The 19,766-nt window shown below is 40.5% G+C and overlaps 2 protein-coding genes across 2 annotated transcripts; both read right to left on the bottom strand.

Moving 5' to 3' along the window:
- Positions 1–1,162: 1,162 nt before the first annotated feature.
- On the bottom strand, positions 1,163–8,366 carry LOC114195020. Its single transcript, XM_028085421.1, is given in 3 exon segments — positions 1,163–4,607; positions 4,794–6,754; positions 6,849–8,366. Coding segments are annotated over 3 exon segments (6,924 nt in total).
- A 691-nt stretch (positions 8,367–9,057) lies between these two features.
- LOC114195019 lies at positions 9,058–10,539 on the bottom strand. Its single transcript, XM_028085419.1, has one exon. The coding sequence runs from the start codon at positions 10,537–10,539 to the stop codon at positions 9,058–9,060; it is 1,482 nt and encodes a 493-aa protein (XP_027941220.1).
- Between the last annotated feature and the right edge of the window lie 9,227 nt (positions 10,540–19,766).

The raw sequence follows: 19,766 nt of genomic DNA, 5'->3' as shown, positions 1-19,766 counted from the left end.
CGTAAAACAAAAATGGAGCTGTAATAATATAAAGGAAAATAATGTAATAATCAAAATAATAAGTCCAAATAAACAAATAAATAAATAAAACAAAAATAAAATAAATAGATAATTAGTTTTCCTCAAACTAAAACATATTTTTTATTTTATTTTCTTAATTATTTACTTATTTATTCTTCTCAATTGAACTTTAATTAATTAATTAATTAATTATTTTTATCATTATTATCCGGACGAAATTGGGTGTTGACAGCTGCCCCTCTTTACTTAGATTTTACTTGATAGTATGAAATATTAACTTTCATAGGTTATCAAAGTAAAAGATGAGTAAAGATAAAAACACTAATTTCGTTTGGGTTTCAAAGGAAAAGAGGAAAAACAAATCAAGCATATACAATGACCGAATCAAAGAAAAGGGTCGTGATCCAAAGAAGAAAACAGACTCGACCATTCTGAAGGAGAGGATCCTATTGTGACAAAGAAATCAATGACCATTCTATCGGAGAGGGCCTTGATGTGAAGAAGGAAACAAATGACCATTCCATCGGAGAGGGCCTTGATGCGAAACATAAGAAAAACAATGACCATTCCATCGGAGAGGGCCTTGATGTAAACAAGAAAATCAATGACCATTCCATCGGAGAGGGCCTTGATGTAAACAAGGAAATCAATGACCATTCCATCGGAGAGGGCCTTGATGTAAACATAAGAAAACTAAGGGTAGAATGTCTATATATGAAGGGAGAACCCGAGGTTTGATTTTGATGTGTCAGTAAACACTGCTTGAATGCTTAGCCGACAAGATTCAATCTTTAGGCAAATGATGTAATGCAGTGAGGATGCATAAATGCATGGATGCATGAATAAAATTTATAGGAAGCTTTATTTTTTTGCCTTTTTATTTACTAATTTTTTTTCCACGACACCCTCCAAAAATGAGTATGCTCTTAGTGAATGTACCCGTGATGCCTCGTTGGTATGCACATACTTTTATTCCCTTCTTTTTTGTTTATTATTCTCTTTACAAACTCAGTGTGACATTCATTGCTTTAAATTATGGAGAGAACCAAATGGTGTTTATTGAATGAAAAACAAAGCAGAATACAACAAAATTTGGAGACAATGTCAATATCCCCTAGTAGCACTTCCTATCAAGGAATCATCATGTATAAAACTTTTTGACCGCATCAGAATTGACCGGTAACGGTAACTCCTCTCCATCCATCCTTGTGAGAATTAGTGCCCCACCAGAAAATGCTTTCTTCACCACATACGGGCCTTCATAATTTGGAGTCCACTTGCCCCTATGATCCTTTTGTATAGGTAAGATCTTTTTCAAGACTAGCTCGCCTTCATGAAACTCTTTAGGGCGCACCCTCTTATCGAACGCCTTTTTCATCCTTCTTTGGTATAACTGTCCATGACACACTGCTGCTAGCCTTTTTTCCTCGATGAGATTAAGCTGGTCAAATCGGGCCTGAACCCATTCTGCATCTTCCAACTGGGTCTCCATTAACACTCGTAGGGATGGGATTTCTACTTCGAAGGGTAGTACTGCCTCCATTTCGTACACCAGAGAAAAAGGTGTTACCCCAGTTGATGTACGTACTGAGGTGCGATACCCATGCAAAGCAAAGGGAAGCATCTCATGCCAGTCTTTATACGTGACCACCATTTTCTGTACAATCTTCTTGATATTCTTATTAGCAGCCTCGACTGCCCCATTCATCTTTGGACGATAAGGAAAAGAATTATGATGTTGAATTTTAAATCCTTCACACAATTCGGCCATCATTTGATTGTTCAGATTGGTGGCATTATCAGTGATTATCTTGCTAGGCAACCCGTACCTACAAATTAACTCTCTTTTTATGAATTTAGTCACAACCTTCCTAGTCACACTAGCGTAGGAAGCAGCTTCCACCCATTTAGTGAAATAATCAATTGCAACTAGAATGAAGCAATGTCCGTTTGAGGCTTTTGGCTCTATAGCCCCGATGACATCTATCCTCCACATTGAAAACGGCCATGGGGTAGACATTAAGTTTAAAGTAGTAGGTGCCGCATTAATATTATCTGCATATTTCTGACATTTCTCGCACTTTCTCACGTGTGTACAACAATCATTCTCCATAGTCAACCAAAAGTAACCAGCCCTCAAGATCTTCCTAGCCATCGAGTGTTCATTCATGTGTGTGCCAAAAGTTCCTTCATGAACTTCCTCCAATATTGACTCGGCCTCTTTGGCATCCACGCATCGAAGGAGAACCATATCATGATTTCTCTTGTACAACACATCCCCACTCAGGATAAAATTTGCAGCCAACCTTATCAGTGTCCTTTTATCATTCTCAGATGCTTCTTCAGGGTATTCTCTGGTTTTTATATACCGTTTAATATCAAAATACCAAGGCTTACCGTCTAACTCTTCTTCGATGAATTGGCAATATGCTGGCCCTTCATGGCTTTTCATTTGGATCATCGGCATTACCCCATCCTGATTAATCTTGAACATCGATGATAAAGTAGCTAAGGCATCTGCCAATTGGTTATCCTCTCGCGGAATATGGTGGAATTTAATGAAATCAAAATATTCCACCAATTCCATGATATAAGTTTTGTAGGGAATCAACTTCTGATCCCTAGTTTCCCATTCTCCCCTTAGTTGATGGATAACCAACGCTGAATCTCCATATACATTCAAAAATTTTGCCTTTGACTCAATCGCGGCTTGGATGCCCATAGCGCATGCTTCATATTCAGCAATATTGTTTGTGCAATTAAAACACAACCTTGCTGTCATTGGAATGTATTGGTTTTCTGGAGATATTAGTATTGCCCCTATACCATGTCCCATGACGTTAGAAGCCCCGTCGAATAATAACGTCCATTTCTTTATGTTCTCATCTTCTTGGTCATCTTCAAACAAGGTCATGATGTCCTCATCAGGAAATTCGGGTTGCATTGACCGATAATCGTTAACGGGTTGTTGGGCCAGATATTCAGCCAAAGCACTACCCTTGATGGACTTCTGAGTGACATACACAATGTCGTATTCTGACAATAGCATTTGCCACCGGGCTATTCTTCCAGTGAGAGCGGGCTTTTCAAAAATATACTTGATAGCGTCAGTCTTTGATATCAACCAGGTAGAATGACTCAACATGTATTGTCTTAGGCGATGGGCAGCCCATGCCAATGCGCAACAAGTTCGCTCTAAAAACGAGTATCGTTGTTCACATTCCGTGAACTTCTTGCTCAGGTAGTATATGGCATGCTCTCTTTTTCTAGTTTTGTCATGTTGACCCAACACACAACCCATTGACTTATCGAGTATCGTCAAATACATAATGAGTGGCTTCCCTGGTTCGGGTGGGCGTAACACAGGAGGATCTTGTAGATATTGTTTAATTTTGTCAAAAGCAGTCTGACAGTCTTCATTCCACTTAACAACCTGATTTTTACGCAATAGCTTGAATATCGGTTCACAAGTGGTGGTTAACTGGGAGATGAACCTAGCAATGTAGTTCAGTCTGCCCAAGAAACCCCGTACCTCTTTTTCTGTACTGGGAGCAGGCATTTCGATTATCGCATGCATCTTGTCGGGATCGACTTCTATCCCCTTTTGATTGACAATAAAACCCAACAACTTTCCAGATCTCACACCGAATGTGCATTTAGCTGGGTTTAGCTTAAGTTTAAATTTCCTCAATCTCTCAAATAATTTCCTTAGGTTGAGGATGTGTTCTTCTTCTGACTCAGACTTGGCGATCATGTCATCTACATAAACCTCAATTTCTTTGTGCATCATATCATGAAAAAGTGCCACCATGGCCCTTTGATAGGTTGCCCCAGCATTCTTAAGCCCGAAAGACATCACCTTATAGCAAAATGTCCCCCACAATGTGATAAACGTGGTCTTTTCCATATCCCCAGGTGCCATCTTAATCTGATTATATCCCGAGAAGCCATCCATAAACGAAAATAGTGAGAACTTGGCTGTATTATCCACTAATGTATCGATGTGCGGTAATGGGAAGTTGTCTTTTGGGCTCGCCCGGTTCAAATCTCGATAGTCAACGCACATCCGAACCTTCCCATCCTTCTTGGGCACGGGTACAATATTTGCCACCCATTGAGGGTATTTTGCCACAGCTAGAAATCCAGCGTCAAATTGCTTTTGCACTTCTTCTTTAATCTTTAATGACATTTCTGGTTTCATCCTTCTTAGCTTTTGTCTGACTGGAGGGCATTCCGGTTTGAGTGGAAGCTTATGTTGTACTATATCAATATCTAAACCAGGCATATCGTTGTACGAGCAAGCGAACACATCCCTAAACTCCTTTAGCAGCACACACAATTCTTCTTTCACTTCTTTCTTCATACTCGTGCCAATTTTCACTTCTTTCTTTTCATCCCCCTCGCTTAGGTCAAGCACTTCAACATCTTCTTGATGGGGTTTTATTTCCCTAGATTCTTGTTCCACTAATCTAATTAGTTCAGGGGAGGGTTCCAAATCACCTTCATAATCATCTTCCATATTATTGACAGGGTGCTCAAAATTAGGGATATCGACATTGTTATTTTCAAAACATTCATTATCATATCTGCATTATTTGAGTTTATAAAAAAAGATAAATAAACAAACAACAGTGAAAAATGCAAACAAAGATAACAAAGGTAGCAAACACAAATTGATTATCACGCTGAGCATAAAGGAAAAAGGTGTCATCCCGTTAAGTCATGAACCCTAAAGCTCCGGGTAAAGCAATAGGATAAATTAAAAATATTACATTTTAACCAAATTAAACATCACGGGTAGATCCAAAGTCGCCCAATTGTTGAGTAGCGCGTTTGGAGCACAAGGCCGCACAAAAATTGAGCTTTCAGGTTCATTTTCATCTCTGACAGCTGCTATCTGACTAGAGTTGATCCATCCCGCGTTGCGGAAGCTATCTTTGATGTCGCAGATGCGAATCTTTCCTAATGCCAGTTCTTTTCCTTGGATTCGAGCCACACCGCGCTCTCTCCTTTCTTCCGCCAGCCTCCTCTTATCCTCTCTAGTAGGCTTGTATCCAAGGCCGTATTTATTCTTTTTCTCGGTGACTTCTAAAGGATACATCAATCCTTGCTCGTACTTGCCTAGCCCCTTTCCGTACTCATATCCCTCTTTCAACATGACCTTGGCCGTCATAAGGGAAGTACGCGACAAGTGTGGGTGCATTGGAAAGGGCTCCACATAGGCATTTCCCACAATTTCCAAAGATTGGAAGGCTGTCTCGAGGGCTTCCTTCGTTGCTTCAATATAGCGAGAAGATGAAGGCCTACTCACTAAATTGTCTTCCTCCCCTGAAACAATCACTAATTTGTCACCCATGACATATTTTAACTTTTGGTGCAAGGTCGAAGGTACCACGCCCGCTGAGTGAATCCAAGGACGACCCAACAAGCAGTTGTATGCTGGAAGGATGTCCATCACTTGGAAAGTTATTTGAAAGACACATGGCCCTATTTGGATTGGCAATTCTACCTCTCCCATCACTTCTCTTTTACTCCCATCGAAAGCTCTCACTATCATTGCGCTTGGTTTCATGTGAATACCTTCACACGGTAGCTTCCCCAATGTTGTTTTCGGCATTACATTTAGGGAAGATCCATTGTCGATTAATACACGTGCTATGACATGATCCAAGCATTTTACAGAGATATGGAGGGCCTTGTTGTGTCCCCTCCCTTCAGTAGGTATCTCCTCATCGGTAAACGTGAGGTAATTGTTAGCAGTGATATTGTTAACAATTCCCTCAAAACTGTCTAGAGAAATATTTTGCTCCACATGCGCTCCATTGAGTATCTTCATTAACAACTTTCTATGAGAGGTTGAATGCATGAGTAGTTCTAAAAGCGAGATTCGAGCAGGCAAGCGATTCAACTGTTCGACCACTTTATACTCGCTTTGTTGTATGAACTTCAAGAACTCGCAAGCCTCCTCATCAGATACTTCTTTCCCATCATCTCTTCTTATACCCTTGTCGGTTTGGATGGTCTTCCCTTTCAAGAGTTCCTTAACCTTTTTGGTATTCACTAATTCACTATTGCCAACTCCATCTTTCATCAAGTTTGGAGGCGTAAAGATTCGACCACTCCTCGTAATTCCACCGATGCCTGATATATTTTTCACCACTGACTCACCACTGATAGGTTGACCACCTACCCGTTGTTCCTCACCCAACACGTATGCACCATATTTCCATGGGACAGTCTTCTCACTTTTGTAGGGAAATGGGGAGGGTTTTTGGATAATAATAGATTGCCTTTCTTGAATTGTCGGGGTAAAGGTGGATCTAGTGAAATGAATCACTAATGGCTCTGGCAAAGTCACACCGGGTTCCGCACCATCTTGTGCAAATACTTCATCCTCCATGTGTCCGTGACATACTTGCACAAAGTTTCTGTCTATAAGATTTTGTAGAACATTCTCGAACTCGGTGCATTCATCGATAGAAGGTTTAGCACTCGGATGGAATCCACACTTTTCACTTAGGTTATATTCCCCTTTTAACAAACCCAATTTCAATAGTGTCTCAAAAATAAACCGCTTGGAGCTTCGGATTTCACTCACATCCCTCACCAGGCAGTGTTTCTTAACCTCAATGGCATTTGTCGAAGGGTTCCCAAGACCAGAAAGGGGATTAGCCTCAACACTGGGCTTGTCTTCGTGGAACTTTATCCATCCTGAGTTAATTAAAGCTTCCACCTTGTGTTTAAGGGACACACAATTCTCAACAGAGTGACCAACTCCCCCTCCGTGATAATCACACTTGGCATTTGGTTCATAATTCTTGGGGAACGGAGGTTGCACAGGCTTCATCGGACAAATGGCCACCAAACGCTTTTGGAGGAGATGAGGTAACAATTTCGTATGACATAGGAATAGGAGTGAAATGAACGAAGTTCCTCTCTTGATTCCTCCTTAGATTAGCGTTTTGTCCCGCGTTTTTGTTGAAATTCGAGTTAGGTTCGGTTTTCCAAGCATTATTTGGAGCATGTTGTGGTTGATAAAGATTCGACGGTTGATAAAACCCTTGCTGCTGAGGTCGTGTTTGATGAACAGACACTGCATTGGCCACATAAGGAGGTTGGTTCAAGTGTGGTCGATAATTATGTGTAGGAGCCCGACTTTCCCACATAGGCATCACTGAGGCTGCCTGTACTTCCGCTTCTTTCTTCTTTCCGGGAATAAAATTGGATTTCTTAGGAGTTGCAGCCACGAATGGGCCATATGCAATCTTTCCACTTTTTAACCCGATTTCTATTCTTTCCCCTATGATAATGATATCAGCGAAATTGGAAGACACATTCCCCAACACATGCTCATAAAATGGTGATTGCAGCGTGTTTACAAACGTCGCCACCATCTCCTTATCAAGTAGAGGTGGCTCCACCTGAGCAGCCAACTCTCTCCACCATTGTGCATATTCCTTGAAGGACTCAGTATCCTTCTTGGCCATGTTTTGCAATTACAATCTATCTGGCGCACTATCTGTGTTGTATTTATACTGTTTCACAAAGGCGTCGGCCAAATCCATCCAGGAATGAACTCGAGATGGCTCCAAGTGTGTATACCAATTCAATGCTACCCCAGCCAAACTATCTTTGAAACAATGTATTAGCAATTTTTCATCATAGGCATAAGCAGCCATCTTTCTACCGTACATTGTCAGATGGCTTTTAGGGCATGTGGTGTCGTGATACTTTTCAAATTCTGGGACCTTAAACTTGTGTGGTATCATCACACCAGGAACCAGGCTTAATCTCGCCACATCACCAAACCCATAGCTTCCACCACCCTCAATGGCACGAATCCTTTCCTCAAGAATTTCAAGCTTACTTTTAGCCCCATCAACAACAGTGGATATTGCTTGGACTGTAGCGTGTGGTGCATCTTTAGTCGCAGCATCTGCATCGATGAATGTTTTCGAAGGCTGGGGCGCCACAGTCATCCTCGGTCCTGTGAATGTGACTGTCTCATTCATATCCGTTCCTGTCACGGGTGTCGAAGCTAACATCGACCCTTGAGTACCGTTCGATAGTGTGTTGTTAGCTACAGGAAAAGAGAAAGAAGTTTGTTCTGCATCTGAATATTCTCCAACTGGAGGAGTGTATCCCGGAGGCAGACCGTACATTGGGAACGGAACTGACGTGCCTAGAGGCGTACCATAAGAATGAGCATTCTCCTCGACCCTAGCGGATGAGGCCTCCCCTAAAGCCTTCAGTGACTTCAAAGCCTCTAGGATTTGGCCCACTTGATCCTTCAGCTCGTTAATGTCAGCCTTCACAGCTTCATGGGCTTCTTCCCAATCTTCCATGCTTTTGTGGTTAACTCGTGTGCGATAAGGGTGTCGTGGAAATTTTGTCGTCGTATTGATTTTGCTCTATTATTTCGTTAAATGAAATGAATTATGAAGAATGAAAAGAAATAAAATGAATGCAAAACATTTATTCTAGTCAGAAATTTTAAAGTTGTGAGAACGTTAAGGTAAATATATCATAGAAATTAACACGAAACTGATACAACCCGACCATTAACAAGTCTTCTACATTCATTAAACAAAAAAAAGAAATAAAACTTATTCCTTAACCCTGACTATCATGCTCTTCATCTCCCTCATCAACTTCTTGCAATGATTAAAGAAGGCTTCAATCTCCCTTGGCGGATTGAAGATCGGAAGTGCAGTCTTTGCTTCAGCTAATAATCGTGGGATTTCTTCAATTGCCCCATTCGCCAAGGCAGCCAGCTGTGAGAAACATCTCTTCCAATGTTCTATAGTCATTTCCTGCTCAACCGTGTACTCATTCATCCGACTGACCACCTCTCGATGTTCCTTTTCCAATTCAGCTCTATGCCAACGCTCCTCGTCCATCTTCACCTCATAGGTCGACACCACCTCTCTCATTTGTTGTTCAACCTCACTGATTCTCATTTGAGCATTGTGCAACCGTCTCAGTGCTTCAGTTTTCTCTCTCTTAAATTCTTCACACAATTGATCCCTTTGGCGCTTAGATGCTGCTGTTGCATCTCTCTCGGTCCCTTGATTTTAATGCGGTGCTTGCTGCGGCCAAATCTTGTTTCACTCTGAAAGCATGATCTCGTTCTTCTCTTTGTTGCCTAAGAATCCCTTCATACGCTTTTGTCATTTCCTCATTATCACGCCTCAGATCCACATACTCATGTCGGAGACTTTGAAGCTCGTTAATTAATTTGGCATTTTTTAATTTCATCTTCTCGATCTCTTCTTTTAGCCCTTTCACCTCCTCAGACTCAGCAGGTTCCAATCGCTCCGGAGCAGGAGAATCCGATTTGAAAGGTAACTTGATCATATTAACCCTTTCCAGAATCCATCGTCGGTAAGATATTTTCCCGTCCATTACCCATGGCCTTGGGTCTTTTTCTGCACGTAAAACCTCACCCCAAGCACTCCTAACTCGTCGAATTAGATCTTGAGAAATTCCTTCTTCATAATAAGTCCATATGGCGACCAGAGATTCTGGAGTTGGAGAGCTCTTAATTGGACACCCAAACTGCCGTTGAGCCAGAACAGGGTTATAATTCACACAACTTCTGGTGCCTATCAGAGGGACGTTAGGGAAATCCCCACAAGAAATGACATGCGACTTGGGCAGCCCAGGAACACACCATCTAATCTTTCCCCCATTCAAACTTGCACAAAATTGGGCCCATTCCTTCGCCCTTCGAATTTCAACGCCACCATGTGGCAACTCCCCAATCTGACATTCAGCATTTATTGTACCCAAGCGGACTCGGGATATAAACCATACATACAATATAGGTACACAGCATAACATCTTTTTCCTCTTGAATGCGTAGCACAAATTCAAACCCCCGTACACATCAGCTAGAACCGTAGTGACTGGACTTTTTGAATGAATCTTGTAAGCAACAAACACATCGATGGCCGCTTGATCAACAAAGTTCTCCATGTTAGGGAAGAGCACGACTCCATATAGCGTGAGAGCCAACACATCCATGAACGTCTCCCCTATCTCCTTCTCAGCCAAACGACGCAAGTGCCCTTCTAAATACTCTTGGGGGATCCCTTTCGAGTTGCCCTTGGAGGCCATTTTACTCTCTAGCTCAGCAGGGTGTACCTTCAAGATTCCTGCCAACGTAGAGATAGATGCTCGTTGCTCAGAATATCTGTAAGGGACTTTATCTTCCACCGACAAACCCAAAATCTGCTCGAACTCTTCTACTACTGGTGCCAACTGAAAATCATGGAAGGTGAAACATCTGAGCGACGGATCATAATATTGGGCCAAAGCGGTGACTGCCGACGCTTGGACTTCCACATTCAACAACCTCAATAAATTCCCATACCGCTTCTTGAAAGCATTCTTCTGTATAGTCTTCATTTGTTGCACTATTTCCCTTAAACCATTCAGATTGCTATCTATAACCCTGATAGGTAACTTCTTCTTCAAGGCGTCTGACCCTAAATTCCCTCCGACTTGAAATCCCATGTTAATTTCTTTTGTTTTTTTTTCAAACTCAATCACAGCCTTAAAATTTCGGACCTAGAATCATAAGAAATGTTATGGCATGGCATGACAAAATACATGTTATGCATAAATAAATAATCAAAATGCATGTACAATGATGCCAACGAAAGAATGTACAGACGCATGACTTCATTGCTAATTCAAATAAAGCGAGAAAAATAAGATGAGAATTAAGATAATGCACATGTCTCCCCTTGTGCCTTATCAGAGGTTCGACGCCTAATGGTCTTAAGGTAAAATATATGCGCTTGCCAGGATGGTTCCCTAATACTTAAGGATCAAGGTCAATAGAGCTATGGTCCACTTCTTGGCATTTCCCACAACAGTTGGTAGACAACAAGATGTGGGAGTACCAACGAAGTAAACAAACTCTAGTTGGGGTTCTCACAATGACCACTTAGGAAGTTCATCCACTGTGGCACTGCTACACAATCCCCTCTAACTCTAAGTTACACAGACCCGGGTATAGGGCCCCACTCATGATATGCACAAAGTGTGTGTGTGGAGGGAGAATGATGCATACCATAACCCCCCACCTGCAAAACAACCAGAAAACTTGCCAGGCAAATATATAGCAAAATATGCAAAACAATTTACACACAATCACTTCAAGAGACAAATATATACACATGCAAATAAAGACAATAATAAACAAAGAAAAAGAAAGAGGAAATAAAACATAAGGAAAAACCACATGAAGTTCACATAGCTAATTAAATGGCTTGACTCTCTAGCTTCCCCAGTGGAGTCGCCAGTTATTGCAACCGAAATCGCGACGGGGAGGCGAACCGAAAAAAGAAAACGGGTTTAAAAAAGAGATTTGGAGTCGCCACCATAGTTATTCTGGAAAACTATGGAAAACCATAAAAATAAAACAAGTCTGCGAAAAACCAGATTTTGGATTCGGGAGTCGGTTACGCGTAGGGAAGGTGTTAGCACCCTACCGCGCCCGCTTGAGGGCGGTACCTTTAATTAAAAATGCAAAATTGATGTGGTTTTCAAAATATTAATTTTCCCCAAAAATAATAAGGCAAAAATGCTAAAGGAAACAAAATATTTTTTTTAATTTTTTTGGGCCCGACAAGGATTGACCTTGGTCCTATGTATTCTCATTTAAAGTGAGAAATCAGGGTTACGTAGTTCTTTAAAAGATATTTGAAGAAAAAAAATTGAGAAAAAAATATTTGATTTTTTGGAGGTGAACCTGACAAGGACTAGCCTTGCTCCTATGTATCTCACGGTGGAGAATCAAGGATCACGTAGTTCTATAAAAATACTTTTTGCTTGAAAATGTTGATATTTTTGTACTTTGAAAATTTTGTATTTTTTTTTAGTATTTTTGAATTAATTGAAAATACGTGTCATACGACGCGGACGGTCGGACAGACACTAAAAGAGGAAGAAAATTATTTTTTTGTATTTTTTTTTTAAAAAATAGTGTCACACGGTGCGGACGACCGGACAGACACAATAAAGCTAAAGAGAAATTTTTTTAGGTTTTCCTATTCTTGTAATTTTGATAATTTTCAAAAATATTTGTTTTTTTTAAATAAATAAGTTAAAAAAAAGAATAATAAAAAAGATAAATAAATAAAGGATGAAATTGTTTCAGAAGGATAAAAGTAAAAAATAAAATATGAGAGTACATGAGTGATTAGAGAGAGGTACATGGAGTAAATTGGGTGTGTACAATAAAAATGATAGTGTAAAAGGTAAATATAAAACAAGCCCAAAAATACTATAAAGCATGCAAGGGGAGTGGGGTCAGTAAACATGGTGGTGCCGTCAACAAATATTGGGAGGTGTGTGCATAGTGAAGCAAGGGCTGCAATTAAAAAAACAGGGGGGGTGCGCAAGGATAAAGAGAATGGAGGTGCGGGAAGGAAGCAAACATGATCAGACTCAAAATGCAAGAGAGTGAGAATATTAAAATGGTGGTGCACAAAGAGAAGAAATGATGAACATGGAGGTGCAGAGATAAAAAAAAAATAGGGGGGGGTGCGCTGTGAAAAAACGTGTGGCATATGGAACCAAATGACCTAAACCTAAGTGTTCAAAGAAACAAGAGGCAAGCTTTATTTCTCCCTCGACACCAAGACTCGTCACTGTTCACCTACCACCAACACACCACTTCCATCTCTGCCTCGCCGCACCAGGGACGTCGGTGACGACGCCGTCCACCACCAAAAAAACACCGGTGACCACGCATCTCCTTCTTCTTTCTTCTCTAACGCGCACGAGACAGGGGCTGCACTCATCCCCTTCATGGCTTCGAGGACTCGCCTGCCGGAGACCGTCGTCAGCGGGTTCAGCCACCTTAAGGTCGTCGCCGGTCCCGCCGTCACCGTCGAGGGAATCGCCACGCCGCTGGCGCGCGAGGACTCCGCGGCTCGTCACCACGCGACCATCCCTCCTCCGTTCTCACGACCGCACGCGACCAGGTTCGAGAATGCCACGCGGCCACACTCCACTGTTGACGAGCTTCGATTCGCCGGTGGCGAGGTCGCCGGCGGGGCTTCTCTTCTCTTGGTTTTCTGTTTCGACTTGTGCTAGGTTGATGATGAGAAATGTGAGAGTTTGTGTGCTGTTTGGGATTGGAATTGGGGTTTCGGTTCAGTGTGAACGGAGACTGCAGGTTCAAATGATGACGAATATGCGTGATTGTGGTTGTTTGCTTGTGAATTCTATTTGCAGGTGCTATGATGTTGAAGTGGTATGGATGTGATTCGGGGAAAGGTTAACAGAGGGTGGATTTTCGATGGGGATGAAAATATGGTGAGGGGTCTCAAGTGGTGCCAAACTAGGATGAAGATTTGTGGGATAAAACTTGATCTTTGTGTGCGTGCGTGCTGAGTTTCGTACCTGTTTTTTTTTTTTTGGTTTTTTATGCAGGTGACGAAATGAGGGAATAGGAAGATGATCGAAGATAATAATGAAGATTGATGGGCGGGATACTGGATTAAAATTATGAATGATTTTGCTTTTATGCAACAGGATGATGGAAAGAAAAGAAAAGGAGTGAGGGCCGGAAAGGAGATAAAATTCGTGTTATGTGGCAGGAAAGGAGATAATGATTATGGCGGTGAATGGTTAAGGATGAGGTTATTTTCCAGCACTCATTCGAGCAACAGTAACACCCAGACAATAGCATAATCGAAACAAGAACATATCGTAACAATGGCAGATAAAAAAAAGAAAAATAAAAAAATAAAAATAAAAATAAAAATTGTATTTTGTTCTTCACTGTACACACGCGATGGGAATAAACAAAATAAATAACAGATGTAACTATGCTCATTTCAAATCATCTTTCATCCATACATTCATGAACATCAATATCAAAACGTTAACAGAAGCTCCAATTCACACATCCATGAATATCAACGACAATATCAAGTCACGGTAACATAAGCTAAGGAGGAGTTAAGAACACTTACCGTGAAAATAAAACTTAATGCCTTAACAGCTTTGCTTCCGTTTTTCAATTTTCTCTTTTTCCCCTCTCTCTGATTTCTAGTGCCCAAACCCATCTCTGTCGTAAAAAAAAAGGACCCCCCTCTCATGAATCTTCCCCTTCTTATTATGTAACCTTCTGCACCTTCCAATTTCAAAATTTGGGACAAGGCTGAGAGCAGATGTTGCTTCCTGCTCCTTCAGCCATCCTGACCATGCTACAGGCCCTTCCCAATACAAAACCATGATAGCATAGCATGCATGGGTCTGACAACAGAAAGACCTCACGTTACCTCCTTCATTCCCCTTTTTCCTTTTCTTTTTTTTTGTTTTGTTTTGTTTTTTTTTTTTTTATTTTTTATTAAAATAGAATGAGAGACGTAAAACAAAAATGGAGCTGTAATAATATAAAGGAAAATAATGTAATAATCAAAATAATAAGCCCAAATAAACAAATAAATAAATAAAACAAAAATAAAATAAATAGATAATTAGTTTTCCTCAAACTAAAACATATTTTTTATTTTCTTTTCTTAATTATTTACTTATTTATTCTTCTCAATTGAACTTTAATTAATTAATTAATTATTATTTTTATCATTATTATCCGGACGAAATTGGGTGTTGACAGCTGCCCCTCTTTACTTAGATTTTACTTGATAGTATGAAATATTAACTTTCATAGGTTATCAAAGTAAAAGATGAGTAAAGATAAAAACACTAATTTCGTTTGGGTTTCAAAGGAAAAGAGGAAAAACAAATCAAGCATATACAATGACCGAATCAAAGAAAAGGGTCGTGATCCAAAGAAGAAAACAGACTCGACCATTCTGAAGGAGAGGATCCTGTTGTGACAAAGAAATCAATGACCATTCCATCAGAGAGGGCCTTGATGTGAAGAAGGAAACAAATGACCATTCCATCGGAGAGGGCCTTGATGCGAAACATAAGAAAAACAATAACCATTCCATCGGAGAGGGCCTTGATGTAAACAAGAAAATCAATGACCATTCCATCGGAGAGGGCCTTGATGTAAACATAAGAAAACTAAGGGTAGAATGTCTATATATGAAGGGAGAACCCGAGGTTTGATTTTGATGTGTCAGTAAACACTGCTTGAATGCTTAGCCGGCAAGATTCAATCTTTAGGCAAATGATGTAATGCAGTGAGGATGCATAAATGCATGGATGCATGAATAAAATTTATAGGAAGCTTTATTTTTTTGCCTTTTTATTTACTAATTTTTTTTCCACGACACCCTCCAAAAATGAGTATGCTCTTAGTGAATGTACCCGTGATGTTTATTTGTTATTGTTTTAATTATATGTTAATCATGTTGTGGAATAATATGACATTTGGATTATATTTGTTAACATGAAATATGAATTGGCATGATGGTTTGGCATTTGCATAGTTGTGGGTTCAAACCTTGGAGAACCTAAATTAAACACTCTTTTTGCTATTTTTTGGCTTTGGGTTGAATGTGAAGGGTTAACATAAACCGTAGAGGAACTAGCAGCCAAGAGTGGCTGTAAAACAGCCCATAATGAGACAATGAATGGCCATTAATAATCAATTAAGGTGCATTTTCGTTTTTGATCATTTACCTAGCTTTAAGGCACCATTTAAAAGGCAAAATTGGGGTATTAGGAAAGGTTTTGCAAGGCTGAAAATATATCCAGAAACAAAGCACGAATTCTGAGTTTGGGAGGTTGGGTGAGGTTCTTGGGGGCTGAATTAAGAGAAGGCTAAGGAGGTACTTGGTGTAGGGAAGATTCCAATTGCCAAAAATTCAAGCAAAGGAATTTCAGGTTAGGGAAGTTTTCCACGTTAATTTGATGCTTCGGTATGAGTTGTATGATAATTATACGTTAATTATGCATGAACCTTATCTGTTCTGTGATTCTGCTGAGTTCTGGAAATTTTCTAGAAACCGCCTGGCGGGCTATACATAACCGCCAGGCAGCTCATACCTAGTTACGTGTTTGTTGTGCTTTCTGGAGGCAGCGCCTGGCGGTGAAGCCCTGTATCGCCAGGCGACGCAAGCTTGTAACCCATTCTGGGTTTCTTTGACGAATTGCCTGGCGATGATGAATTTTCACCAGGCGACGCGAGTCTTTTTGGCTCGATTTTGTGAATCTGTGCATTTTGGGTTGTTTTTGATCGAGGGGAAAGTTAGCTTTAAATTGATAAAGAGACAATTGGATGTTAAATTGTGTCGAAATACAAATATTGAGAGCGAAAAGCAATGGAACAGTGCGAACATGATTTTAGGGTTAGAATTTGGGAGTTTTTGGATGAATCGATATTAAGGGTGGTTGGTTGTACTCAAATTGTAGATAAAGATAGTTAAAGTTTGAATGTTGTGCCACAGTTATTTGGTTCGAGAGTGAAAGCAATTAAGGAACGTAGAGAGAAGTATTTGAGAATGAGGGAAGGATCTCATGGATGCTGGAAATCCTGGGAATCTGCATAGAATTGTTTGCACCGCTTGGCGACACAGGGCTTACCGCTAGGCGCCAACTCAGAAAGTTGAATCTTCATGTGTTACGAGCATTGCTGACAGCACTGAACGAAGGGAACCATGTTCATGCTATTAGTGCAGTTGAAATGAGTAATGTGATGGAAGAATGAATGATGATAGGTAAGAGTTAAGGTTGAATTCAAGTATTGGGATGGGGAATAAAATGCTATTATAGTAGAGTGAAAATTCCAGAGTGAGTGAGAAATCAGAGGTTCAAATCATTGTGGTATTAGTTGTTCTAGAGGGTGGCTAGAACCAAGTAAGATTATAAAGATAGTTGGAATTGCCAATTTGTAAAGAGAGTGTAAATTATGGTTAGGTGCAATTGTTAAGGTATATATAAATTGATGGATACCGGGACAGTTAATTTGGGTAAATAATAGAGCATAAGTGGTAGTAGATTACAGTGACATATTAATTCTTGCAACAGTTGCACCTAAGGAAGTCTAATTTGATAAACTAGATTGGTGATCTAAAAAAAGGGAAGTGAAGTGCTTTCTACATTGTAAGTTGTAATTGAGGATGGTTAGTTTATAAGGGTGTATATATATATGGGTTAAAGAGGGATTCAGCTGTCTGTATACATGATTACGCAAGACTAAAGTGGGGAACTTGAACAAAATTCACAAAAACCAATAAGAGTTTATTACTGGTGTGGCGCCTAGCAGTGAGGTCGCACCCGCCAGGCGGATAGCAAGGAAACATTGGGGTTCTGGACTTGGTGGCGCCTGGCGGAGGGGAAGTTCCCGCCAGGCGATAGCGGCAAAAATAGTAACCTCCTGGAGCATGTCTTCCTGGTGGTGTGGATTGTCCCATCGAGCGATGATTGTAGAATTTGGGGTTCTTAGGCGCTTGGCGCCTAGCGGTACGTGTTCCCCGCCAGGCGGTCTAGAAGCTGGTAGCGCCTAGCGGTACGTGTCTCCCGCTAGGCGATTTGGCTGCTGTAAGTCCTAGTTGTTGGAGTTGCAAATGTGATCTACAAGACTTTTGGTGATGCTTCAAAGGTGGGATTGTTGGGTTCCTTGAGTTGAGCTCGGAACGTATCCCTTGAGTTGAGCTCGGGATAGGGGTTAAGCATGTAGCATTCCTCAAGTTGAGCTCTGAATGGCATCCCTCGAGTTGAGCTCGGGATGCTGGATGAACACGAGGAACCCTTGAGTTGAGCTTGGGTTGGTGAGTGTTATCGGTGTGAGTGTGCTGGTTGTGGTCAGTACGGATGGATCCAAATGGATTTCCCTCCTTAGCAGCTAGCTGACGAGTTTAGTAGTCTTGGGACAATGCGAACTATGTTCGTATTTGGGAACTCCACCTGGCGTTACGGTGTATGATTCGTAGCAATGGTTCCCGCACGTGCTCTATCGGTTGTGGCCGATAGGTATGACAGCAAGTCACCTTGGGATAATCACTAAAAGATGTAGAACATGAATGATCTGGTTATGGCCAGTTGATACGAAATAGAGTGAGAGACTTTATTTGGGTGTTTGCATGAATTATATAAATGACTACTTATGTGTATATCAATTTGATTGTATGTTGATTTTGTTAAGCTCACCCTATCTGCTTGTGTTTGACGATGATCGTGTGCGCGGTATACGTGAGCAGAGGATATTGATGCAGGTGGTGCTGGTGATGCTTAGACTCGGAGCAGGGATAGCGTGGGAGTCTTTTTAATCATTATGTTTTGGAAATAAAATTGTGAACTCTCATGAGACAATCTGGTTATCATGTCAGTTTTATAAACTCTGGTTTTGGAATTATATTTGGCAGTAATGAAGTTTTAAATTTCCCGCATTTTGGGAAATGAGGAATTATTTTAAATACGACTTGTTATTTATTCGACTTTATTTTATTAAATTCGTAATATCCTGACGGGATGTTACAGTTGTCTATGGAGTACATGGTCCAGATTTTATCTTTTTGTTGAACATTTGATATTGTATTTCTTTTTGGTTCCAATTGAATGTTGACGACCTGACTTATCTTTCAATTCAATGTCTAAAATAATGTGTCAACGTTCAAGATTGGAAAGACTAAATTGTACGAGTTATGTGGTTTTAATCCTTATTTACTAAGTTTTCCAATGATAAATTACTACAACTTTGACTTGTAGTTCAGTGTTTGGTATACTGGGTTAGTTCTTTCTTTTTTACTTTTATTATTTTGTTGCAATTTTTATCAATTTTGGTAAGAAAATTGTGTATACAAATTATTATATAATACTATGGTTATAAGTTTTGTTAAAGCAATAGTTGCTTCTAGATAAGTTAAAACATGTCTTTTATGGAAGATAAATTAAAACTTTTAAAGCAACGTATAAGATTGAGGAGGAAAGAATGTTGTATTCGTTAAACAAATTGAATTTAAACAAAAGAATATATGCAGGTTATTTAAATAAATTTATAATTAAGTAAAAATAAGATTGTATGCTGAGGAGTTGTCACATTATTAATGGTAAGTGTAAGACCCACTTTTTCTGGTCTTATGTTAAAGGGCCTGGCCTTAACTGTTGGGTCTAAGGCTAACCCATAGGGTGCCCAAAACCCCTAAATCAGTCCTAACCCTCTCATTTTGCCCCATTTAACAAGACAGCCCCTTCCCCTCACACACTATTCTCTCTTTTTAGAGCTCTGCTAGGGCTTGACTTCCATCCTCGTTGAGCTAAAGAAACTCCATTCTACTTCATGTAAGTTGGTTCTCGACTCATGTTTTCTATTCTTTCGCTTGTCTTTCGTGGTTCCAACTAGGGTTCATCGTAGTAACCTAGTCTTTGTTTTGGTGTTAGTATTTTCAGCTCACAAAGTTGTTCCCGGAGCTGTGGTGCTCACTGTTAGGTGTTTGCCATTGTCCACTAGCCTCTGTTCAGGTAAGGGAAGCTAGGGCTTTTACTGTTTTCAAGTTCATATGCCTGTTTGGTTGATTTTACGTGTTGGGTGCTTGATATATGTTGTTGGTTGTGTGAAAATATATGCTTGTACTGCGGGAATGGCTTGAATATGGTTTTGGCACGTAGGGGAACTTGTGAGTTCTACTAAACTCGCCCAGGCGAGCGGGTTGATCGCTCAAAACGAAAGCTTTCGCTTAAGCGATGAGCTCTCGCTTAAGCGAGAATAGTTGCAGCTCACCCCTTCTCTGTTTCGAGGGCTCGCCTAAGCGAAACCCACTCGCCTGAGTGAGAGTAGTCTCATCTGAGCGAGATGGGCTAGCTTGAGC

The sequence above is a fragment of the Vigna unguiculata genome, chromosome 8, assembly GCF_004118075.2.
Source record: "Vigna unguiculata cultivar IT97K-499-35 chromosome 8, ASM411807v1, whole genome shotgun sequence".
Classification (NCBI taxonomy): Eukaryota; Viridiplantae; Streptophyta; class Magnoliopsida; order Fabales; family Fabaceae; genus Vigna; species Vigna unguiculata.
This window is presented reverse-complemented; position numbering and strand designations above follow the sequence as displayed.

Excerpts from the sequence above, each read along its gene's own strand:
- LOC114195019 (XM_028085419.1), bottom strand. The coding sequence starts at position 10,539 with ATGGGATTTCAAGTCGGAGGGAATTTAGGGTCAGACGCCTTGAAGAAG.